Here is a 26242-nt window from a genome sequence, read left to right as displayed (position 1 = left end):
GGGTGCGAGTAGGGAGGTGGATGGCAGGTTGAGTGCCCCTAGAACGAACCCCCGATGGGCGAGCCCCAAAACCTCCCTTCTGTTCATAGAATGGAGGGATATGTGACATTACTTTTGTTATTAAGTTGGGGGGAGGGTGGAATAGTTGGGATTGGGTGGGTTCCGAATGCCCGGCGAATTGGGGTTGCCGGAGTGGGAGGGAAAATGTTCCAACATGATGCGTGCATGACAGAACTGTTTATCGTTCACTCCAGATGTTGGGCATGCCAAGGGGGTGGATAGGGATCACGTCACATATTTGATGCCAACAGTTATACACACATGGAAGTTGTAGACCTTTGTTACATAGTTTTTCTGTCAGAGATATGGGAGACGTAGCTGAACCGCAATCAGCCTCGCAGAACAAGAGATCACAGAGTTCTTTGAACGGAATATTAACTCAGTTTCTAGTCTCACTACGGTTTGGGAGACCTTCAAAGTGACGATGAGGGGGAGTTGTATAGCCAAGGGAGGAGGAGTTCTCAAGGCATTGCGAGCAGACATACGCAAGCTAGAATTAGAGCTCCGCCAGCTAGAGCGAGAGATAGCTCGAGGAGACCGGGACCGCGCGGCTCATGCTCAGATTAGGGAAAAACTGAACGAATACTCTGAAGCGGCAGAAAGGGAATGCAAATTTCTGGGTAAATCCTTCAAGGCTCGGGTATATGGCGAGGGAGACAGACCTGGTAAGGCACTGGCTACCGCAGTCAGAACCCCTAGGTACCAGAATTATGTCCCTACTTTACTAGACAAACATGGCACACCACAACGAGATCTCACGAAACAGCTCCAAGTGTTAACTGAACACTACACCTCGCTTTACACCTCACATAGGACTGACACACTCAACTTGCAGGAATACTTAGATGACACTGCTATTGCCTGGCTGGGACCGTCCCAGCAAAAATTCCTTCATCATGAGCTCGAACTTGATGAGATCAAAGATGCCATCATGTCCATGAAGTCTGGGAAGGCGCCGGGATCGGATGGCCTACCGATCGACTTTTATAAATCCTTTATACATGTGCTAGCACCCATACTGAAGCAAGTCTTTTACGCCGCGTTAGAGGAAGGCTCACTCCCCCTCACAATGCGAGAAGCACTAATAACATCACTGCTAAAGCCGGGTAAACCACCAGAACATTGCGACTCATTCCGGCCTCTCTCATTGTTAAATACAGACAGCAAGATCTTAGCTAAAGTTCTCACTACTCGTCTCAATCTCCTTATGGAGCGGCTCGTTCTCCCAGATAAGGCAGGGTTCGTCCCGAACCGCGCCACATCTCATAATCTGCGTACTTTACAAGCAGTGCTGCAAGATATTAATCCCAAGTGTGAAGCGGCTGCTGTGTTCCTGGATGCCACAAAGGCGTTCGACTCCCTGGAATGGGATTATCTTCTTACACTGCTCGAAAGGATGGGAGTCCCCTTTAATTTTTTAGACTGGATTCGGCTGTTATATTGTAAACCCCAAGCTACGGTGCTGCTCAACGGAGCCCGCTCTGCTCCATTTGAGATTCAAAGGGGTACCCGGCAGGGCTGCCCACTGTCCCCGATACTATTCGCGATCGCCATCGAACCCCTAGCCGCTAAACTCCGACAACACCACAAGCATCGCGCCCTCATTTACCCAGAACGGCAACTACTGATCGCGTTATATGCAGATGACATGACCCTCTATGTAGACAAACCACAAGAAAATCTACATCCCTTGCTACGCGAGATTACCAAATTCGGGGCAATAGCGGGGATACAGATAAACTGGGCAAAATCGGCTATGTTCCCCTTGACGGATAAAACCACGGAGTTTCCTCTTGACTACCCCCTAGTATGGGAATCTGATGAAATAAAATATTTAGGAATCAGAATCACCAGAAATCGGGAGGCCCTTATTAGAGCAAATTATGGGACGGCACTAGACAAACTGACGGACAACGTAACCAGGTGGATACACCTTCCATTATCTATGGCAGGCCGCATTTCCCTTATAAAAATGGTGGTCCTCCCCAAACTATTATATCTTTTTACTAACATACCTTATAGCCCTGGTTCATGCTTCTTTCGCGCCCTCGACTCTCAGACGTCGCGACTTATCAGGGGAGGCAAACAGGCCAGACTCAGTTTGAAGACCCTGATGCTGCCTTACCACCACGGAGGGTTTGAAGTCCCAGACTTCCGAAAATACTATGATTGTGCCCAAGGGCATTTCGCCTCGTACTGGCTCCATCCCCCCTCCATTCATGGCCCACCTGGCAGTAGAGGATGGGTACATGAGACCAGAAAAACCTTCGGGGTATCTCTACACTACAGTCAGTATGACCGACAGAGACCCGACTACAGTGGACTGTACTGTCAGGGCCTGGAAGCGTATTGCAGAGCATATGGGAGTGCGATTCTTTTACTCACCTTTGATGGTGTTGGCAAACGATCCCAGAGTGAGTGTCGCCCGAGAAGAAATAGGACGTAAATTCCTTGACAAACTCGCTATTTACACCTGGGGAGATCTTTACCTCCACGGTACTTTCCGCACGGCAGTACAGTTTTTTGGAGACAGTTCCCCCACAATGATGGATACTTTCCTTTATGTTCGCCTCCGACAAAACATTACATCCGTCACACCTAATTTCCCGGATGAACCGGAACTTATGGCACCACTGCATTCTCTGCTACAGGCAGATGCCCCGAAACATGTGGTCTCTATGTTGTATAAACATGTTCAAGTAGCTCCATCTCCTCCCTCCCTCAGAGCCAGGCAAGATTGGGACGCTGATCTAAATGATCCCATGACAGACGAGCAATGGGAGATGAGCTGTTCTCACACGCACGCCGTAACAGGCAACGCTCGCCTCAGACTAATACACTATAAATTCCTGCACCGGCTCTACTTCACGCCTGCAAAATTACACCGTCTGGGTCTCAGGGACGACGATCGATGTCTCCGATGTGGCAACTCGGGAGCAGATTTCATGCATCTAGCATGGAAATGCCGAGCAGTCGCCTCATACTGGCTGGAGGTGTTTGCTGCTATATCGGTAATGATCGGAATACCCATAGACCCTTGTCCTACAATAGCCTTACTCGGACTCGCTAACCCGGCGATAAAAACACACTGCAAATTTTTTGCACTAAGCCTCCTCTTGGCTAAACGACTGGTGGCATGCAGATGTGGCAGGGGGCTGGCACCTAAATTTAAGGACTGGCTTAGTACTATGGCTACCTGGCAGGAACAACTACACAATTATGCTGACCTCTTACCACATAAGTCACGTCCCAAAGATCTGTGGGGCCCCCTCACTTCATACCTGCTTCAGACACAAAATGATGAGGAGTCCGATGAGGGAGATAACGGAGGGATAAATGGTAGTAACCGCACCACTTCCCCCGCACCTGGGCCTCACTCAACTTCATAACGAAACGATATAATTCCCGCGCGCACCCTCTAAATGTCCTCCCCCTTCTGGAAAATGCATACCCTAGGACCTGCAATAGCGGACACACATCACACCGACTGTTACGCCCCTAAGCACTAACCGCCAAGAGCATTGAGGGAATGAATTGCGAGGCGGCTGGCACCCCCCTTTTGGTTTTTGTATCAGTACGGCTAGTCTCACTCAGAGAAATATTCACTGCAACACACCCATGGCAAGGCACAATATCATACTCTCTACATGGCAAGAAAAAGATATACCTTCCCCGAAATTTAGTTATGTCTGAAGAATGTGTAACGGCACTGCCGGAACTGCCCGGCATTACGCACTGGTATAGGACGACAAACTCGCACTCCACACTACAAGTTCCATCACGCCACTTACCCAGCATGGTGGCTTCAATTGGGTAAGGAAAAGTACATAATATGTTGTAAAGTTGTTTTAAATGTTAAAAGTAACCTCATTGCTTTGTTGCTCACAAAATGCACTGTGATCATGTAGGTATTATACAATCTCCTCTATGGCCCACGTCTAGGTACATCGCGGCCGGCCCGACTGGGTTGTAGGCGGCATGCTGTGTTAGCTATATACCCCCACTGGAAATACAAGTACATCTTTATAAGGAACATTATAGCTGCCGGCCTACGGACGTGGGTTGTAGGCATTGAGCTGTGTACCATGTGTTAATGACCAATAAAGGTTTAAAAAAAAAAAAGAATCTAATCAAAGATGGTGTTTGAGCACGAGCAGAGATGTGTAGGATTGCAAGGCTCTGTCAAAAGGCATGTCATGTTTTTAATATTTTTCTGAGGATTCCCAGCTTCTAATGGAGGGTATATTCAAGTAGCAGGTAAATCTTTAAAGGCCCAATGCTGAATGAATAAAATATACTAAACATAATCATTCCTCTGGGCTTAGGCCTACAGCACCCCCTAGACACAAGACACACCCTTCTGGAACTGCATTTCATCCATACTTAGAATGTTCACCCGCTGGGAAACAAAAGAGGAACGAGTTGGCAAGACTAACTTCTAAAGAAGGAGTGGGGCTTGGGAGTGGGGCTTGTGAGTGGGTAAAGCAAAGCACTCTCAAGCTCCTAGTCTTAGGTTCTGAGCTTTAAAAGGGATGATTTCATCTGTTCTTCACCGCTCCATGTCTTTGACATCCCATGCATAGGGCTGAAAAAATGAAGAGCAAAAGACTTATTACTTAAAGTAAATTAGCTCTACAGCAGGTGTGTTAATCTACAAAAGTGTCCCTGTGGGAGTCATACCTGTGACCTGCTGGGTACACTTGCATGCTGCAGCATGAAGCCAGGGAACTATTTCAATCACAAATATATGACTTGCAGATAACATTCACGCTGCAGCAGTAGACACATGATCCTGATAAGCTGTATTAATTTCACAGCAACATGTGGCTTGCGGGTTATGTGCATATCTCTTCCACAGGTGCATCGCCTTTAGAGATTTGTGAACAAGAATGGCAATTTTCTCATTACTCAAAGATCTCCGCAGCATTATCTTTTCCATTACAGAGTTCCTAGTGTTGCTTTGAACTTTTATTTTTGGTCACTATTCAAAGGCGGAGGCCACTGGTGGGCACATGGTCCTTGATCACCGGAAATAAAATAGGCATGGAAGCTATGTTCATGAAGCCTATCACCTTTGTTTACTCTTCTTATTTCACTTTTTGGGGAATGTGTAAGCTGTCCAGTCATATTAATAGCGATTTAGCGAGCACTCTAATGCCCACCGAAGGACTAAAGTAATTTTTAAATCTTTCCTGGAGTAATAATGAGCAGTGGTAGACCTCAGACTATATGGCAAAGGATTCCACACTGATAAGACCAACACTGAGAAGCCAGGTTCCCCAATATGGGCCTTCTGAAATCTAGAGTTGTGTATGAGTAACCGGTTTGAAGAAAGGGGTATTCCAATCGGTCTAAGTCTAAGCGAGCAGTTGAAAATATATTTAGCTGTTACTAAATAGTGGGAGTGATGGAGATGGACAATGAATAGTCCTTTGAAAAAGATACAAGGGATGCCCAATGCATAGCATCTTCAAATAAATACGCGCTTGCATGGGCAACGAATGTAAAGATTTTTAAACTGGAACAGGACCGAAAAAACCGACTGTCACAAGTGATAGTCCGAATAGCTTGATTTTGAATAGACTGAAGGAAGGCACCAGTACATTAATCTAACCTGCATCAAATCAATGCCGCACAGTAGCATGGAGGTTATATTCAGAAAGATAAGGAAGAACATGAAAGGTGCACGATGATAACAGAAGCAACTTGACAATCCATTTGAACAGAAGAAATCGAGTTTTAACCCTAGACTTTTCTCTAAATTAAAAATCATATGGCAAAGGTCCAAAATTAGGAGTCCGTAAAGGAGGATGTCAGAAGTTGGGGTTCTTATGAGTAATCAAAATCGGTTTTGTCGTTGTTGTTTCAACCAGTGATATCCCATGCACATTCTTAGTTCTGACACAGTGCTGAAGCATCCAATCTAATAGTTAGTGTAATCTGCACAGATGTATAGTTGAAATTAAGAAAGAATGAAAGGACAGCAAGTGGCCTAAGGTACAGATTAAAAAAGCAAAGAAAAGACCTTCTGGATATCACGCTATCCTACAAAGAGAAGAAAGAAAAGGCCCAAGTGGTGCTTTCTAGGAAAAAACAGAACCCTGTCAACAGTGCTTACAGTAGCATCGAGGTGAAATTAATTTAATAGAAACATATGCTTGACAGGGTCAGTGGCCACCAAGAGGTCTAGTAGAATAATGGCGCTGACACTTCCATGAAGTCATCTAGCACTGTAATGATAATGGTATCGGTTTCTCAGCTGGACCGAAACCTTGCTTGTGCTTCATCAAGCACATCATAATGTTCTAGAGATAAGAATAGTGGTCTGGATACATAAGATTGCAGAATCTTGGATATTGTAGAGAAAAATGTGATATGACAATAGTTATTAGAACTGGATAGATCTAAACCGGGTTTCTTCAAGAAGGGGGGAGTACAAGGTCAGTCTTTAAAGAACCCAGAACACAACCATGAATTTGAATATCAAACAGATGGCATATTATGATATTTGTCAGCAAAGAAGAAATCTCACAGGAATTAGATGCAGGGACGAGCTGGATTTGCATTGCAGTAATTGAAGTAATATTGAATGATGTATTATGTCTATAGAGTAGAAATCATTTCAGCACGAAAGATGAAGTGGATAAGAGATGCAAGTCCTCAGTAATATTTTGGTAGAATCAAGGCTGGAACTTAATTCATTAAAGATTTTAAACAGTTCTTTTTATTTGTTATTAGCTGAGGGAATTCTGCATGAGGAGTACTGTGGATGAGCTTCGCTAATAGCTAATTTTTGGTTATATATTAATTTTTATTGGGAGTCATTTTTACATCTCCAAATACATTTGGTGCAGTTAGTCTTTCATTTTAACTTGGTTAGAGGGTCATTAAACCAAGGAGAGAGAGAATTTAATTTTAGTGCTAATCAAACTTTAAGAAACAAGTGACAGTATGTCCAATATTGAATAGGAATGCAATATGCAGTGCATTTGGCTGAGGGACTGTCCTGTGTGAAACCGGCATTCACAGACAACTGAGGTAGAGGTCCTATAGCGGCCACTGTTACTGATCTCTGGAGTGTGTGTGAACCTGTAGATTTAAGTAGTTGGTTATGTAAACTCAACCAGGCAGTGGTCTGACCAGCCAGAAGGCGGGATGAGGGTACAAGAGATGAATCATAATTATGTGATAACTAGATCTAGAATATGACCAGTCTCATGAGTAGCTAAGCATGAAAATTGAGAGTGGGCACAAGAACTTAGCAAGCAATGAAAGGTTTGGACATAAGAGACAGAAGAACAAGTTACTTACCTTCGGTAACGCTTTTTCTGGTAGATACAAGCCCAATCTCTTGCTAGAGGTAATGGAGGTCCTCAATGGGCAGGGTTGTGGAGCTAAATTTAACCAGGTGACATTACCCCATTTCTCCACATTTATTTTCTAACTATTGGCATAAGAAGGATCGCCATGTGTATCCATGGAACTTTTGTCGAGGCTTATTTTACAACTACTGTTATGAGGAACATTTGTCTAATTGTGTCCAAGTGAGGTCAACAAAAAATCAGAATACAGAGGGGCGAAGATATTAAAGGGAGGCAAGAAGACATTGTGGAGCCAGTATTCCAGACCATAGAGGACAGGGCTTTGTGTGCAAGAGGTTAAAGAACGGCTAGAGTAACCCCTTTGAGACAAACGTTTGGGATAAAAGGTACATTTCACAATCACAATTAATGATATGAAAACATGATGAAAAAGAGTTGCTGCATTAACTTGTGCTCTTTGAGTTTATGTTACATTTCTCTCTTGCTGGATTAACACAGATTAGAGGCAACAACGACAGTACCTGTTAGAAAATATGGACTTCTCCCCTCCTATTATATCCAGTCCAAATACGAGACCCTGTGGTCTTCTTTCCTCACAACCAAATGTGGCTAATAAACTTTGAACACATTGGAAATGAGCCTGTCCCACATCTACTGAGTTGGAGAACGGGGAGGTACAGGTTCTTTCCTCAAGAAAACCTTTTAATAACAAATCTAAATTGTGACTTTAACAAATATTTAATTGCGTATATATATATATATATATATATATATATATATATTTATTTATCGATCAAATATATGATCATTTACATCATAGATATCAAAAACATATCATATAAATAAAAACAATTACAATTGCAATGCAATACATCATTTAAAAAAAATATTTGTTTTAAAAAATCCCATGGGTAGCAGCATTATAGTTTTTAAAAGATGATCAGTATTTTGTCAAATTAAGAAAAAAAATCATTGCACAATTACATAGGGTTCATTTGTTGTTCATTTTCATGGCTGGTTCACAGAGACATTCTTGGTTGTTTTTGACCTCTTCCACCAAGCAAACAGTAAGTATCTTGAGATTGCAAAAACCAACCATCTAGTAGTATCAGACATTAAGATTCTTAGTGCATCATTAGGGCGTGTAAAAGATAGTAAACGACATACAGGCATAATCCAATTTTTCCGATGATCAGCATTGGTCGGACAGAAGAAAAGAAAATGTACAAGGGTCTCAGGGGAAGTATGACAGGTTGGTTATATATGCCTCTTAAGAGAACTCCTTAATAATTCAAATAGTTCCATGTTTGACAGCCGTACCCAGGAGCATTATTTCTCCTCAGCTGCAAATCATCTATGGGTGCATCAGAAAAATGAGATCTGACTGAAACCGTGGACGCACAACTGAAAAATATTTGTTATAACTGATGCAATACGTCTTACTGTGCAAATACCTTTCCAGAAAAAATGCAACTCAGAAAACTAGAAGTGCCAACATATTAGAATAATGTGCCACGTGATACAATGCACATTATTGTTTGTGTCACATCAGCAGTGGCTTAAGCCAGTAATTACCTTTGCTCCAGACCTGTACCCTGCAACAATCGAAAGCCTGTGAAACTCCTCTTGGTCATGCCTCCATATTCAGGGCAAAAAGCCTCATAAGAGCCCAATGGGGGCACTGCATTTATAACGATATAATGGATAGCCCACACCAAGCACCACAAGACTAGCTCCCTTGAGCCATTATGGAAATGTCTGCCCTGCTCACCAGTTGAAATCCCACTTAACGATAGCAGGCCTGTCCTTCTTACAGACGACAGACTCTTTTTACCTCTTTCGAAGTCCATCTCATCCAGTGTTTGGTGAACACTCTGTGACGTCACCGAGGAACCATGAGAGCAGCAGGGGGCACCATCCACATGCTTGCAACTGTCGGATGCCATTAAAACCAGAAATGAGCTTCCTGTGAGGGGTGGGGAAAAGAGAGGGTAGAAAGAGAGTCAGAGGTGTAACACACATACACTATGCATCACTGTACTAGGCAAGTTAATGCGGGATCCCCTTCCCAACCAAGACACTTAATAGTATATGATGCTTAACACAGCAAGTCTCTTTCCTAAAACTTCCTGCCGTTATGCAGAATTAATGACCCTCCCTCTTTAGGTGTATTACCTTGCTGAAGATTTGACAAGAAACTCACATCCATTTTTCATATTGAGCGTGTTACATACATTTGCTTCAATTTTAAAAAAAATGTTTTAATCCGTAACAGCATAAGGGTGAATAACTTTTTGTTGAGTGTTGGAGACAGGGTTTTCTTTCAAATAAATACAATTTAATGAACCTACATAACACTCACTGTATCCATACAGATACACAAAAACCATGCTAATTTGAAATATTGACGGTCTAGTCAGTGTAACCTACGTCCATGATGAATGGAATATAAAAATTAACTTATTATATCAACTGAAAAGGCTGTTGGACCATTTGTGCCGACTGAGGTGGTACTACCCATCAATTTCGATTTTTTAATTTTACCCCAGCTCTTTAATCACCTATCATTCCCTAGTCAACCACACCTGGACTGCCGCCTTTGACACGGTACCTCACCAACTTCTCCTGGCGCGCCTTTCATCCATCGGCCTCTCCGGGTCAGTGTGGGCATGGCTGGAATCCTTTTTGAATTCCCGCTCCCAGCAAGTCTGGATGCCCCCTTACTCTTCGTCGGCAAGAGAGGTTCAGACGGGGGTCCCTCAGGGCTCGACGCTGAGCCCGCTTCTTTTTAACACATACATGCCCCCACTGATCTTTCTGGCCGAAGAACTGGGCGCAAAGATTATGGCCTACGCCGACGACACCCAGCTTCTATTCACCTGGGACGACCCTAACGTAGGTACAGAAACGGCACAAAGATGCCTAGCTGCCGTGTTCACTTGGCTAGCCCAGGCTAAATTAAAATGCAACGAGGGGAAATCAGAAATTATATTATACGGGCAATTTCCCTCCAGTTCATAGAAGCACTGTGGCCCCCTGACTTCCCCCGTCCCCTATCGGAGGGTGGCCCAGCCAAGAATCTAGGCATCTGGTTTGGAGAAGATTTGAGGTTTACAGAGCACATAAAAAGACTCACCGGCGTCTGCTTCGGGACCTTTAAGTCCTTAGGCAGATTCTTTCCTCTGCTCCCTCAACTGGCCAAGGAAATGGTGGTCCGGGCACTCATCTTGTCTCGCCTGAACTATGGCAATGCGCTCTTTTTTGGCATCCCAGCATACCTGGTCAACAAGCTACAACTTATTCAGAATGCTGCGGCGAGACTCCTCCTTGGCATCTCTAAGCGTACCAGCATAAAATTCCAAATGTCCTCACTCTACTGGTTGCCAGTTGTCCAGAGGGTACAGTATAAGGCCCTTGTTTTAGCACATAGAGCCTTACACGACTCTGGTCCCACCTACATTAAGAAGAGAGTGGCTTTTTACATCCCACGAGGATCTCTAAGGTCGGCTGCCCCAGCGACTGATGATAATTCCCAATTTCCGCCGAGCTAGCATGGGCGGTCAGTCCTTTTCGGTAAAAGCTGCCATTCTTTGGAATGAACTACCGAAAGCGCTGCGGCACACTCAGGATCTAAGATGTTTTAAAACACTTCTTAAAACTCACCTTTTTAAACAGGCCTACTAACTCATTCTTTCTCGCCATTTGTTTACTACTGCTTCGCGCCAGGATACTCAAGAGTAGTTGTGCGCGCTACAAATCCCAACATAACATAACATATAGCTCAATCCCTTTTAGCCAGATTGACCTTTTCAGCCTTTATTGAAGCCCAAATAGATCCCCCTCCCTCACTACGCCATCTTTCTAGTGGCATCGACTGCAACCACTTAGGGCCATATGTATCAAGAAACTATATTGCGATTCCTAAATAGCGATTTTTAAGGAATCGCTATTTATGAATTGCAAAATGGTATGTATGAAAAAAATCGCTATTTTTTAGCGATTCCCTAATCTTCCTTATTTGCGAATTCGCATTTTGCGAATTCACAATTAAGGAATAATTTCCAATGCATTCCTATGGGCCAGGAGGCCCATAGGAATGATTGCGAAATATTTCTCAAATTTCGAATTAGCAATTTGCTAATCGCAATTTGAGAATTATTTTAAGGGTGCAGGGGTGTCTCAAAGACACCCTGCTGCACCCCTGAAATGTACATGTGTGTGCATATGGCGCACATACATGCCTTATGGGCATGTGTGTGCATCACATGCCACTTTCAAAAATGCCAAATTGTGCATTTTTGGAAGAATTCACAAGTTACCATCAACTACAAGTTGGTGGTAATTTGCAAATTCTTAACCAAAATTCGCTAGCCAAAAATGCTACATACATAGCATTTAAGGAATCGCAAAATTGCGATTCCCTAAATGCTATGGCAAAATAAGGAATCGCACAACTTTGCAATTCCTTATTTTGGGAATGTTTCATACATCCCAAAACATGCAAAAAGGCCGTTTGCGATTCGCAAAGGCCGAAATTCTGCGAATTTTGGCCTTTGCGAATCACAAAAGGTTTGATACATATGGCTCTTAGTCTCCTAACCCATCCTATGTCCTCTGATACATTTTCTTCTTCACTGGACTCTATGGACAGCCTTTTCTCCATTTGGATCATGTTGCAAGGTGACCCATTTTCGGGTGGTCACCCCTCTTTTTTTTTTTTTTTTGGAACTCACTTGCTGGTAATCGTAAACTCTAACACAAGAACATTGCTGCACATTGCATAGCATATGTGCTCTGACCCCTAAAAGATGCCAACATTTGCTTAAAGCAAAAAAGGACTCTATCCCTTTTTGAGAAGAAACATCCCAACCGAGCCCTCCACTGCTGAAATTGTAGATATATATACAGGAACAATGGTTCACCTGGAGCTCATTTTGAATTGTAGTACATTTTGAAAGTAAACTTGCAGCGAACAAACAATGTGAATACATAAAGTATTGTTAAGCCTAGAACTCTCAAAGAAAGAAACCATATTTAATACAATTGAAAAGAAAAAGGTTGTACATGTTATTAATAATGAGTAGGTAAAGGAGTGATCATGGCTAGGGTAGAAGGTAGGAAGAATTACCTTAAGATGATGGAGCGGCTAATGCTCACTTCCATTAGTATTAGTGCTGTTGGTGAGCCTCTTGAGTGTGGACTATATTTTTCAAATCAAGGGAACCCCACAATTCAAGAACCTGAGGTATGTGAAATATGTTTTACGAACAGTGTTTCGAATGGGCCTGTGGTCCCGTATATGTTCCCTTTTTCGAGAAAGGAAAAACAATGAAAATAGGCGCTATAATATACAATGATATGAAATATAACAATTCTAAAGTAAGACAACCTCCAAACAGTTTAGTGTATAATGCAATGAATTTATTCAGAGCAGTATATCAAGATAGTTTTGTTTTTTTAAATATCTTTATTCAGATTTTTCAGCAACAGCCTTTTACCCAAGCCCCCCACCCCCCTCCCTCCCGGACAGACAGATATGTGTGCCATTATAAAACAAGAGTTAACACCAAGAGAAAGAATATACATTATATACAAAACTTACATGAAGGGATACATGATAAGATATAACAAGCAATTTAGTAAAACAATGACAAAGAACCAGGACAACGAACCATACCTATCTTAGAATGTCCCTATCTAGTTATCCTTTAAGCAAAGATCTCACTCTATATAACCTAGAGTTTGGCGCCAAGCTATAAGGGGGAACCAGATTTGTAAACCTTTTTTCCGTCGTTTCCTGCCCTTGCGTTTATAGATGGCAATTTCGACGTTTGCAATAGCAAGGAATCTGGCTAGCCATTGTTGGAATGTGGGGGAATTAGTATCCCGCCATGCAGAGGCAATGCAAAGCCTGAAGACTGCCATTGCAATAAAGATGAGTTCATGGCCTATATTGGAGCTTCCGGGGTCTACGGCCCCCAATAAAATAACCCCATTGGATAGTACAATTGTATTGTTCAAAATTGTGGATAGAAATTTCTCTACTTGTTGTTTGACAGATTTAAGTCCCTCGCAAGTAGAGAAAATATGTATGCAATCAGCACTATTTAGTTTACACCCAGGGCAGCGTGTACTCAAACCGGACCCCCATTTTGCCATTCTATCAGGAGTGTAGTATAAAAAGAAGCATGTTTTAAAAAATTGTGCCTGGAGTTTGGTAGACATTAGGATTGTTTGTGACAATTCATAAGCATATTAAACTCATTATTCGATATTTCTGCTTTCTCTAGCCATTTCTGCGATATTTTTTCCATATCGTCAGGAAACATAGCAATAATGTACAAGTAAATGCCCCCAATCCTATTCCTTGTGCCAGATAATAATGTGTCTATTAAATTTACTTTACCAACCCCCCCAAGCCTGTCTTTCGTGTCAGAATATCTCTAATTTGGAGGTATTTAAAAAAACAGTCACGCCAGTCTAATCCAAATTTCTTTTTCAGTTCTTCAAAGGAGTGGATTCCTACAGAGGAGAAGAGACAGCCTACCTGGTTAATTCATGCCTCGTGCCATTTAAGCATATAGCTATCATTAAAAATTGCGGGAAGATCAGGGTTGTTTTTATGGTTGTGTAAAACGAGAGTCTTCCTATCCCAACCATTGCTCTCAGTAGATATAGAATTTTGGGGAAGAAGACCATTTTAATCGCATTTCCTCTGCCTATAACAGAGAGGTGTAGATTATCTAGGCGTTTAAGGTCTTTCTGCATTGCAGCGGTTATCGGTTTCAGATTAACATTGACCATATTTTCAAGATCAGATGTAATACAGATACCTAGATAAGTTGCTTGTTCCACCACCCGTTCATCCCTCATCACACATTTTTTATTGATAACAATCTGCGTTTTCCCCTGATTAGGTGCGTATCCAGACACTTCTCAAAATTACTTTGCCTCTTTCTCTATTGCGGACATGGCCAAATTTGGGTCGACTGTCACAATAGCGATATCATCCGCATAGGCTAGTGTTTCAGTAGGAAAGCATTTTGAAATTACTGGTCTAATTGCTCCATCCTCTTCTAGTCGCCTGATAAAGGAATCTATATAAATCGCGAAAAGCAATGGAGAGCACGGGCAGCCTTGCCGTGTCCCACGTGATATTACTAGTTCTTCTGTTAGACTGCCATTTACAATCACTACGGCCATAGGATTTACATACAGTTTTGTACTGCCTGAATATACCCTCCTTGGATCCCAATTCTGGACATTGCAGCCCAGAGGAAGTGCCAGGAGACCCTATCGATTGCTTTTTACGCATCAAGCAAAACCAGCGCCATAGGGTCCCTTGCCACTTCCATAACATTAAACAGAATGATTACTCGATGAATGTGATTGATGGTGGATCTACCAGGAATAAAGCCGTGCTGGCTTGGAGAAATTACTTTATGGATTAAAGGGGCAATTCTATTGGCCAGGACTTTCGCATAAATTTTACAATCTGAGTTGATGAGGGTAATCGGGCGATATGACCCAAGCTGTTCAGGGGGTTTATTTATTTTTTAAAGATGATTATCTTCGCCCGAGACCAAGAATTGGGCGGGCGGCCTCCTTTAAAGATATGCGTGATAAGATGAACCAGGTCATTTTTGGCCTGGCTTAAGAATATAGCATAGAATTCTGATGGGATGCAATCTAGCCCCGTAGCTTTCCCTCCAGGCACATTTTTAATTACACCTAAAATTTCTCTAAGCTATTTGCATCCTCTATATCAAACTTAATAAGCCTGGAATTATCCAGGTAGTCCTCAATGCTTGTCTGATCAACCTCCCCAGTTTCCGAGTAGAAGTCTTGATAGAACCGCCAGAAAGCGTCTCTTATGAGTTTGCGTCCTCTACCCGGGGCCCCTGGGGATCCTGAATTTCACGGATTAAATTTGAGGTGGCCTGTTGTCTCATACGAACTGCTAGCTGATGTCCAATTTGCTCATTGACTTCATAAACCCTCTCTTTTAGGGCTAGTGCTTTTTTAATTGCTTTTTCAGTAAAAACATTAAATATTTGAGCTTTTGCGATTGCCACTTGATTCTGCAGTTTTTCAGCTTCTTCCTTCCTAGTTAGTCTACTGTCTCTTGTACCGCTTATTAACTCTTCCTCTGCCTTCCTAAGATTATCTTGTTGCCCCTGCATAGCTACCCTGCCTTGTTTATTAGTTTTAAGAGAGTATTGCATAGTCTCCCCACGGATCCCTGCCTTTAGCGTGTCCCAGATAACTTCAATTGAGGCGCTTCCCTCATTATCAGACAGGAAATTTTGGGATCCACTCCCTCATATGACTACAGTAATTCTCATCTACAAGCAAAGATTTCTCGAAGGTCCATGAGTTAGGTGTGTTATTTTTAGTGTCTACTTCAAGAGAGCACATGAGAGGATTATGATCCAACAGGATCCGGGGTAGTTTCATTATCTGGCATTTAGATTTAATTGAATTGGAGGTTAAAAAGTAATCCAATCTCGCATGGGTAAGATGTGGGTTGGAAAAGTATGTAAACCCCGAATAACCCGGGTGTAAAGTCTGCCAGCCATCAACCAGGCCATGGCTCCAGCACAATTGTTTCAATGCCTTAAAAACCGTGGGTTTACGCCCTGTATAGTGCCACCCCTCATTTAGGGACCAATTGCTGGGCAGATTGATATTAAGATCACCTCAAACCATTAGCGGTAAAGGCCATTGCATTAGTTCGTTTGAAATCTCTTCAATAACCGAGGCCTCATCGTGATTGCTTCCATAGATGGCACATAAGATCAGCTTTTGCCCACTCCCATACTGACATTCTGTAATTACCCTGCGACCGATTTTGTCAGCTTTAGAATGATTAAAGATTAGCCCCTTACCCCTGGCTAAAATAACAACCCCCCCCCCTTACCCTGGCTCCTTGTGATGTGGCGCATATCAGCCGATATCCTAGAGAATTAAGAATATGCCTTTGTGACCCTTCAATATGTGTTTCTTGCAAACACACAATATTTGTCCCCCAGGCTTGAAGTGCTACCATCACCGTTTGTCTTTTCTTAACATCATTTAGGCCACAAATATTCATAGATAATATTCTTACTAGACCCATCTTATTATAATAACGTGTTCCATGCATATAATCGCCATCCACCTTCCCTTCTTTCTCCTCCTCATCCTTCCCTTTTTGGTTGCACCCTTTCCTGTCTGCCCCGTTCCCCCCGTCCTCCCCCCCACCCTCCACCACTTTTGGAGGTTATCTGGCCGAGCCAGGAGTGTGACATCCGACATACAGAGCCCCACGAGCCAGCTGGGCCTCCCCCTACACCCAATTTTTAACAGACTCTAAAGAATTACGTTAAAGAAAGCACATCTCTTCAGGTAGCGATTATCTCCAGAGAAGAAAAAAAACAACCCAACAAAACAAAAACCAAACCCAATACATCAAGCAAGCCCCCCCGCCGCCCTTAAAAAAGAAAGCTCCGGCAGAGCGACAAGAGCAATACACCAAATCCAAACCTCAGAGCCTGTCTAGCTACAGACAGGTTATTTAAGCTTTCAATAATGCTTGTGCTCATTAGACATATTATTTTTTTTGCCCAGAAAGTTCCTCAAGATATTTTTGTGCTTGTATTGCGGAGGCAAAGCTGCGGACGGCCCCCTTGAACACTATTTTCAGCCTGGCCGGATTCTGTAAATACACTTCGGCTCCTAGTTTCTGGTATGGATCAAAGAGCTGTCGGAGCCTCCACCTACGCTCCACTGTTGCATGGGCGAAATCAGGTCTGGTAAAAAAAGTTATTCCCTCAAATGTTAATTTCTTTGTTGGCCTGGCCAGGTCAAACAAGGTTTGGCGGAGGATAAAGTTCCCAAAGAATAAAAGCATGGCCTGAGGGTGTTGCAATGCGGATGCATGTTTCCAGGAAACAGGGGAAATCTATGGGCTCTTTGAACCTCCCTATCCAGGTCCCACGATTGCAACTCTGGGAACGCTCCTTTTAACAGGCCGATCATGAATTTCCTGGGATCATCTTTTTCTGCGCCTTCCAGGATTTCTAAGAAGCGGAGGTTGTTGCGTCTCTGCCGGTTTTCTTGTTCCTCCATATTTCACATCAAGTCTTTTACCAGCCCCTCATGCTGCGTCTGAAGTTCAGATACATCCTTTTCCAACTGTTCAGTCCTCCCCTCCACCATGGTCAGCTATGTCGGCACAGGTCTTCCCCACCTTTCTGACAGCCCCTTGCAATTTTTTGGCTGCCATGCGGGATCGTCGACTGTCTGCCTTGACTTCATCCTGAAAACTTTGTATAGACTTTAGAACATCTGACAGGGCGGTTTCACCATGCTCCTCCGCCTTACTACTGCCACTGCCAACAGCCGCTGGGTTGTTACTTATTGGAGTAGCCTCGAAGCCAAGGAGGGGGTTGGGATCAGTGTGAGAGGGGTGTTGTTATAGTCCCATTTCAGCTCGCTAGCACTCTCATCCCCGACAAGTCATTATCTCTTTGCATCTGGTCACTGTTTTGCTTTTTGAGTAGCCTTTTAGCGCCAGATCTGGATCTCTGGGTGCCGGTATTAGGGCTGCTATACCACTTCTTACCTTCTTACCCACTCGATAAGGACATACTGGTGTCTGTTATTTCAGGCTGCTCAGTCAGTTTGTCCTGGTTATCTGGCGTCATCTGACTCCAGTCTAAGAGTGAGTGAGCATTGTGCGGCGCTGGTGGGGGGGAGGGTAGTACTACCAGTAGCCCCTTTAGCCGAGGTTGTGGAATTTGTTTGCAAGGAAGGGCTACTGTGACTACTTGCCAAATTGCCATTGGAGCCATCAGTTTCCTCTACCGCTGAAGTGGTTGCTTCCACTGGACCATCTTCTGCGGGAGTATCTGAACCTGACCTCAGGTCACCGCAGACTTCCTGTTTACTGTTCCCAGGGCCTCCAGCAGCCGCAAAACTACTGGGGATTAAAGGTTGTGAGCTGTCAGTCACTTTGGGCGTTCGAGTGTTGTTTTTTTTTCCCCCGTGGAGTTAGTGGTTAAATCCTTCTCCTGCAGGATTTTGCTCAAGCCTTCCCCTTTCTCGCCCCCTCCTTTGCCTCTTGCACTCGCACTCGTACTGTCCAGTTTTTTGGCCAAGCGTGTGAGTGTTAGTGAAGTGTTTGGCTGTGCTGCGTCTGGCTGTAGGGGCATTGAAGCGGTCTTGCCCTTGCCTCCTCTCACCCCTTTGCCGGTCATCCTTACTTGTGTAGACTGCAGGAGGGCGCGCTGGATGCAACAGTGTCTCGCTGCCCTGATCCTGCTTTTCACTCCGACGCCTTCTCTACTCTTGAAGCGGGTGCTGTACAGGCTCTGTAATTGCCTCCTCTGCTCCGCACGGATATCAGTCAGCTCGTTCTGAAACCTTCCGTTGTGAAGACACACCTGGAGGGAGCCGCGCAGGTCAAGCCCCATCCAGGATCTCCGAGCGGACACCGCGTCCTCAAAGGCTGGGATAGATCGTGGCGAAGCCTTCTTTTTATCTTCAAGTTTCTCTGCTACCTAGAGATTAAATAGTTGCATCTCCGGTCTCAAGTTACAACTCAATCGGGGGAGACTCAACTGAGCTTCCTCACAGCGATGTCAGTCGGTTGCCATCTTGCCTCCCTCAAGATAGTTTTGTTTTTTGTTTTTTATGATCCAGTGCTTACAGGTAAGTGAAAAAAGATGCTCTAGTGAGTGAATTAAAAGTAAAAACATGCAACTCTTAAAAAGCATAACACTGAACTCCTATAAATGAATGTATATAGTAAAACCAGGAGTTAAATAGAGTTATGAGGTTGATTGCATTTCGATCTCAAACATTTGAGATCATCTCAGGACAGGTGTGTGAGCACCTGATATCACTGGAAAACAAAAGAAAGAGGAGGTTGTAAGGACAGAGCAATTAAGGGCCTAATATAGTTATATGACATGATTATAAGGTAGATGATAATTAACATGGATAGTGCAGATTTGCTATAGGTCAACAAGAGGGTATGAGGCCAAATAATAATGAACTGGTGGAGGTAAGGCCAAAATGAGTTGGTGCGAGTTGTATCGCCTAAATCGTAGTTTCAGTTGGATAGGAGAGACCAGATAGTGGTTTTCCTGTAGTTAATTTGAGCACCTAATTGTGGAAATAGTAAATGCAATGGAACTTACGAAAGGAACCATGCAGACTGCGAATCTATGCGCTGTGGTGTTTTGCGCTGAAATATAATGAATCTTGATGTCTCTGTGATGGATATAAGAGGGGGGTGGTCAGAGATGGTTAAATTTAATTGCGGCGTGTTCATAGAATAAAACAAGGGTGGGAAACTTACTTGTTAGGTATCAGTATGGGAGGGCTGCGGATATGATCCGAGCTGAAGGGGAGGTAGGGCACACGTGTTGTTTAGAGAGAATTAAATGAAGACCTGTTTTGCTAAGGCTCACGGAAGAAGTTCTGATGAAAATGGCTTCTGTATCGATTTGGTGACAATAGGGAGAAAGCAAACTTATTTATGTTAGAGAAATTGTGAAAAGGGGGAGGGTGGACTAGCCCAATGAGTGTACAAAATTAGAGACACTGTCACAGATCAGCTGCTTGACACTTAGGAACTTATTAAAACTTTTCTGACTTCTAGAATGTCACTGGGACCAATCCATTCATTATATCAAGTAGTCTTTTTAAAGGTCAGCCTCAAATCGCACCCAAGTCCCAGCCTACCACTTCCATAGATTTTCATTGGCACTTCGTCCTTTTTGGCACTATTTTCACTTAAGTCTTTAAAAAAATCATGTCGGTCTTGTTTTGCTCATAATATTTTTTACTAAATTTTGAAACTGTTTGTGAAATGTTATTGTATTTTGTATGATTTTTCTACTGCGTATGCACAGCTTAAATACCTTTCACATTGACTATGATTTATGGTTGACAGCTTTGTGTCACTTTTTCGTTTTAAATAACTTTATTGGTATTTAGGAATTACACAGACATCCCTCCTCCCCGACAGTGACAATGGAAAGTAAATGATATCATCACTAAGTCTCTGGCGATCCGCCAGGGGCAGAGAAGGGAAGGACGGCAACCCGTCAATCCCATATACAGAAGCATTCCATTTCTTGGATAAGGATATGAAAAGAGGAAGAAACAATGTTACATATGTTTTATTGCAATGGTGATACATAGGCAAACATACTCCATGTCTTCATTCTTTCCACGGGGACCCCTGCCAACTTTCAACATAGTAACTCCCCCCCTCCATATTAGGTCATCAAGTCAGGAAAGGCATTACAATATACATGTTTGACTCGGGCCGCACATTGAGATTTTAGCTATTGCCCCCCCTAAGGTTCTCAAATTAAAGGTGGCCGTCACTTCCTCGCGGGTGATACATTTCTTATCTACATACATACAGGCGAATGGACGCAACACCCACAGGGGCCTAACCGGGCATTAGGGGCATGGTGCACCACCCGCTGTACCACGTTTTCCCAAGTTATAGCCACATGTCGTACAATGTATGGAAGCGATGTGGAGACCCCAATACCAAGCATCAGGAGATTTGGCAAAGTGCGACTGCTGCACATGCCCGCCAAGAGTCGCCTCTCCCAGTTATCTTCACTGTCCAGCCAATGCACTATGTGTTGTAATTGGGATACCATATAGTAAAACTCTAAACAAGGAACCTCAAACCCCCAATTTACCCCATGTTCTCTGTTGCGTTGCTAGGCGTACTCTCCTGCGCTTGTTACCCCACAGGAGGTCTGCCAGTAAGCCATCTGGTGTCTAGAAGTAGTGCCTTGGAACCATGTAGAGCAAGTGTTGCATTGCGTACAGACATCGGGTAGGATAATCATTTTTACAATTGCAATCCGGCCCATTAGGGATAGCAGTAGGTCACGCCAAAATCGTATGGAGCCACGTAATCCTTCAATCACTCAATCTATCAGATCTAGATAGGAAGAGGCTGTGTTTGCCAGTCTGATCCACAAGTATCTCGCTCCCTCGGTCACCCACGGTAACCCCTGCTGTGGTAGCTCAGAATGCAGTGTCCCCGACAGTCTGAATTTAGGGATCAGTTTGGATTTCCCTGGATTGATACAGAGACCCAAAACATCTTCAACCCTTAGTAGCTTGTGCAAGGAGAAGAGGCACCGAACATGCTGGCCGCCGGAGGTAAACCAGCGTATCATCAGCATAAAGGGGAGACCACATGATTGATCTCCCCCAGCTTAATCCCCAGGGTCCCATCCGTTCTCACAGAGCAGCTGCCAAAGGTTCCATAGCCACCACGAACAAAAATCGTGAAAGCGGGCAGCCCTGACGGGTGCCCCGGCAAAGGGCAAACAATTTAGATACCAAGCTTCCAACTCTTATTCTGGCCATAGGGGCCGTGTTGAGCAGTTCGACCCATTTGAGAAACCCCCCTCCCTTTCCAACCCGCTGGAGAAATTGCCAAACATAGGGCCTGTCAACCAAATAGAAGGCCTGTTCGATGTCCAAAAGTGCTAGTGCATAATCATCCTCCATCAGGCATCACACATTATGAGTAATATTACGATTAAGTAATAAAACCCCACCGGATCTGTATGGATGAGGTGGGACACATTCGGGAGAAGTCGTGCCGCCAAACTCCCACCAAGTATTTTCACATCTAAATTTAGAAGTGAAATCGGCCTGTAGGAGTTGGCTAATAAAGGGTCTCTGTCAGGTTTTGGTATCATGGCCACCATGGCCTTTCGTATGGAAGGCGGTAAAGTGACAACCGTGAATGCTTTGTTGGAGACCTCCAGTAGACGGTCAACCAGCAGGGGGGCGAACCTCTGATAGAACTCGACCAGTAGCCCATCACTTTCAAGTCTTTTAGCAGATTTGAGATGTTGGATATCTATCATGATCTCATCTCTATTATAACCACTTGGATGCTGTGGATTGATTAACGATTTCATGTAATTTCCATTGAAATGAATGGGCACTCCATGACGAGTTACCCTTGTCATTAGCATCCAAGTGGTTTCGGGGCACTCAGAACCTCAGTCACCTTTGGAGCCAACTAGGGGAGCTCGACAGAAGCCAGGAAGGCTCAGACTGCCTCCTGCGAAGGGAGATGCTTAGCAGGAGCCTTGGTGATCGCACGCTGTGTGTGTGTACCATTTTCCTGCGGTTATCCTGGAGCTGCAAGATGGGGGTTGTGGGCGACTCCCGTCTAACCAATCGAGCCAACAAAGCTCCCATTTTGTCTCCTTCCTTATGCAGTAGTTGTCGGTATGCAGTATGTGTGTTAGCCTGTGCAAATCTGCTAATAAGGCTTCCTGGGTGACACACCACTCCATCATAGTGTGAGGGTCACAGGGAGCGCCGCTTTCAATTTACCCAACTTTGCCTCTTGTGTGGCTATGTCTTTTTCCAATTGACGTCGGACCCCATAAGACCTCTTACTACATACCCCCCTAAGGACGACTTTCATGGCCTCCCACTCGAGTGCTCGGCTCGAGGCAGACCTCCAATTCTCTTCTAAGTAACGCTCCAAAGTGTCAGAGTGTAGCTACAAATGGTGGATCTATCAAGGCCTCAGTACCAAGGCGCCAGAGGGATATCGCCGAGTCAACCTTGGCCCCTCTAAGGCTTAACAACACAGGCGAGTGATCAGAGAGGTATCTAGGTAGATAGGTTATCCCTTTCACCCTGGGCGTAAGCTCACCTGAGTGGAACCAATAGTCTAAACGACTAAAAGTTCCAGACGCTGGGGAGTGACAGGAAAACAATCTTTTTGCTGGGTAACGTTCCCACCATATTTCACACAAATGCATGCCGTCTAGAATATCTCGTAGTGTCTCAGTCAATCAGGGCTAGGTACGGGATCGGGTTGGGGGGGCTCACGGTCCAGTGAGCCATCAGGGACACAATTAACGTCTCCTGACGTTAGTATCGGTGCACCCAAGTATGGAGAAACCACTTCCATCAGGGTAGGAAAGAAAGAAAGAGGGACAATCTGCATTAGGGGCATACACGTTAAGAATACATATTTCTTATCCGTCCAATTTCTCATCTAGAATAACATACCTCCCCCTCTAGGTCCAAAACATGGTGTAAGTGTTGAAAAGGGAAATCCTGGAGCCACCCATATAAGGACCCCCCTTGCAAAGCCAGAATATGAGGTGGCATATAGCTGCCCCTGGCGACATTTCATTAGACATGTTAGGGAGGCTTCCAAAGGTGTATTTGCTGCAGGCATGCCACGGCTCCTCTGTACCGTTTCAGGTAGGCGAACACCCTTCTGAATTTCTCAAAGGCAGCAATGCTGCTGACATTCCAAGTAATCAACTTTGGTATGGGGGCTGTCATAGGACACATAATACATTCTCTTTGCCGCTTCTCGGCCACAATTCACCAAGCATCTCTTGCGGCCAATGAAACCCTCGCATCACTCCAGACTCTTCCACCAGACACGAAAGTGGGGAAAACAACTCCAACCACACCATAACATGTATATTATATTGCAGTCCTGTTCCCTCCCTCCCCTAGGGCAACATCGCCACCCCCTCCTGTCTTGAGATAGACAAGGCAAGGATGCGCAGATGCCACCACATCACCCAACAAAACCCAGAGCAAAGAATAACAAGGAAAATTAAACTCATGGTATCCATTTTAGTTTCCCAAGTTCCCATAGTTTCAGTATTGTTCATTTTCCAACTGTCAACAAACACTGTGCTATGCTAGTGGTTGGTAAGCTGGAGGGGTGCGAGGTCGAGCCTCCAGCTCCCTGGCCAGGTACCAGCCTCTGGGCGGTAGGCCCCCGTCGCCTTTGCTTAGCTGTGATCCAGAGGAAAAACATCCCCATACAGCGCACCCTGCAAGCAATCCCCCTACATGGGACTCTCTGCACTCCCATAATCCATCTCAAATAAACAGCATTTCACTTATCTTGGCCAGGTATGTATGTGCATTCCCCGTCAGTGTTCCATACATTAAATGGCAGTGTCTCCGTTTAGACCCCTGTCCTTCAGCTGAGCATGAGTGGAGACTCCAGAGTCAGGTAGAATTTCCAAAGTCCGTAGCATTCCATCAGGGCATACCCGGATTGTTCCAGGGCTCAGAGTATTATCACGGAATTGCCAGTGGTTCTGTTTATTCAAGTGCCAGCCGCCCTGACCGATCCAGTTGATCGGGACAAATCTGTCAAGGGCACCAAAAACGCCCCTGGGTGGCCCCGGGAATCTAACCAGTCACTTGCTTCGGTTGCTGAAAAGGAAAACAAGGCTTTGCCATTGCTTTCAACCCTGAATTTGGCCGGGAAGAGGAGGCTGTATGTAAGATTTAGTCCCGGGGACGACGTTTTACCCTTAGGAAAGTTTTTTGCTCATCTTGAACACGTTGTGTGTATTCTGGGTAGATTGAGATCAAAGGACCTCGTGTGCGGGTAGCTTGCAATATGGCGTCCCAGTTCTGAAAGTTGAAAAGCCGGGCTATATTAGTTCTCGGCGGCGCATCAGGCTTGGGTGGAGGAAAAAGCACTCTATGTGCTTGCTCATTTGTAAAAAAACACGAAAGATTCTTGGGGGCCAAAGCAGAAGTGATCCAGTCCTTGAGGAATAGTTTGGTGGATGGCCCTTCTGCTTTCTTGGGAAAACCTACGAAGCGTAGGTTGTTCCTACGCGATCTCCAGAATCCTCCATTCGGTCATCCAGCCGCACCATTCGCTTTTGGAGGTCAAGCACAGCGACTCGTAGAATATGGACCTATGCCTGCAAGGTGTCCACCGTTTGTTCAGTGGTGCTCACCCTGTCTGAGACTTTGCGTAGATAACAGCGCAACAAGTTGGCCTCAATTGTGTCGTGTGGATCGCCGCCAGCACATCCGCCATAGAGGGGACCAGTTCCGACACGTGCTGCATCTCTACAGGGTGTTCAGTCAGGGTCGTCTCTTTATGCTCTGGGGTCCGGGGAATGGGTTGCATATAGTTTAGGATTTTGTAGCTTAGGCCGCCTGGTTTCCTTTCTCTTTCATCATCTTTGCTCGCCCTCAAGCTATCAGGTATCTCATGGGCCCACCAGGTCTGATCTGGATGAATCTTTTGTGCACCAGAGGCTATCTGGGTGCCCAATGGCTCCATTTACTCAGTCCCACACAGTATCTGCATCCTCAAGTGTGTAATTGTAATGGGTAACACCACCAACTACCTTCTCATCTCATTTCCCCGCCAGGGTGTAGCCGCAAATATGTACTTAGTGGAGCCTCTGCCCAACTCCAAGGGCCTCTGCCGACTTCGAGCTGGGGTTATCTCACGTTTATGGGGCCTCCAGGCTTAGGGACAAGGCCAACGTCTACGGACCATGTCTTACAGCAGTGTTGGATTGTCAAGCAGCCCTCGCCAGATCGCACCACTCACCTCTGGTCTCGTGTTCGGGTCCCCTGCTCTCCTGCGTCACACCGCCGGTGGCTCCCTAGTGCGGGCCTCGGCCATCCAAGACTGTAGGAATCATTCAGTAACAGCCACTGGCTTCCGGACTCCAGGGCCGCCAGCCGCCACACCCCCGGCCCGCAAACTGCTGCGGTCCCAGCGAGTCGCGTGTCGTATCAGGCTGAGTTCACCCTGGAACTCGGGCCTTACAGTAACAATGCAGCGCCAGGCTCTCGTCAGCCTTCAACTCCGGTCACACTGCGCCTCCCCACCATCACTTGTCTCATCAAGTTGTTTCAGGCCCGGGCTGTTCCTCTCAACGTGGTTCTGCGCCGTCTGTCCATTTCAGACCAAGCCACTCGTCCTGATGTCGACCACGGTTCAGCCTTGCTTGCAGTTTAGCGTGGAGCAGGGAAGATGGCAGCGGGCAGTTGCATGGGAAGCCTCCTTA

The 26242-nt window shown here is 44.8% G+C and overlaps 1 protein-coding gene across 5 annotated transcripts in view; it reads right to left on the bottom strand.

Moving 5' to 3' along the window:
• Positions 1-26242, bottom strand: part of LOC144792096 (uncharacterized) — a 710230-nt gene that overhangs the window by 595204 nt on the left and 88784 nt on the right. For all 5 annotated transcript variants that reach the window (XM_078666963.1, XM_078666967.1, XM_078666965.1 and 2 more), the window contains one exon: positions 9217-9348. In XM_078666963.1, the coding sequence (XP_078523089.1) occupies positions 9217-9328 (112 nt within the window). In that variant the 5' untranslated portion in view covers positions 9329-9348. The remainder of the gene's footprint in view (positions 1-9216; positions 9349-26242) is intronic.

The sequence above is a fragment of the Lissotriton helveticus genome, chromosome 11 (genome assembly GCF_964261635.1).
Source record: "Lissotriton helveticus chromosome 11, aLisHel1.1, whole genome shotgun sequence".
NCBI lineage: Eukaryota > Metazoa > Chordata > Amphibia > Caudata > Salamandridae > Lissotriton > Lissotriton helveticus.
Note: the sequence above shows the minus strand (reverse complement) of the source record. Positions and strands in the feature narration are given on the sequence as shown.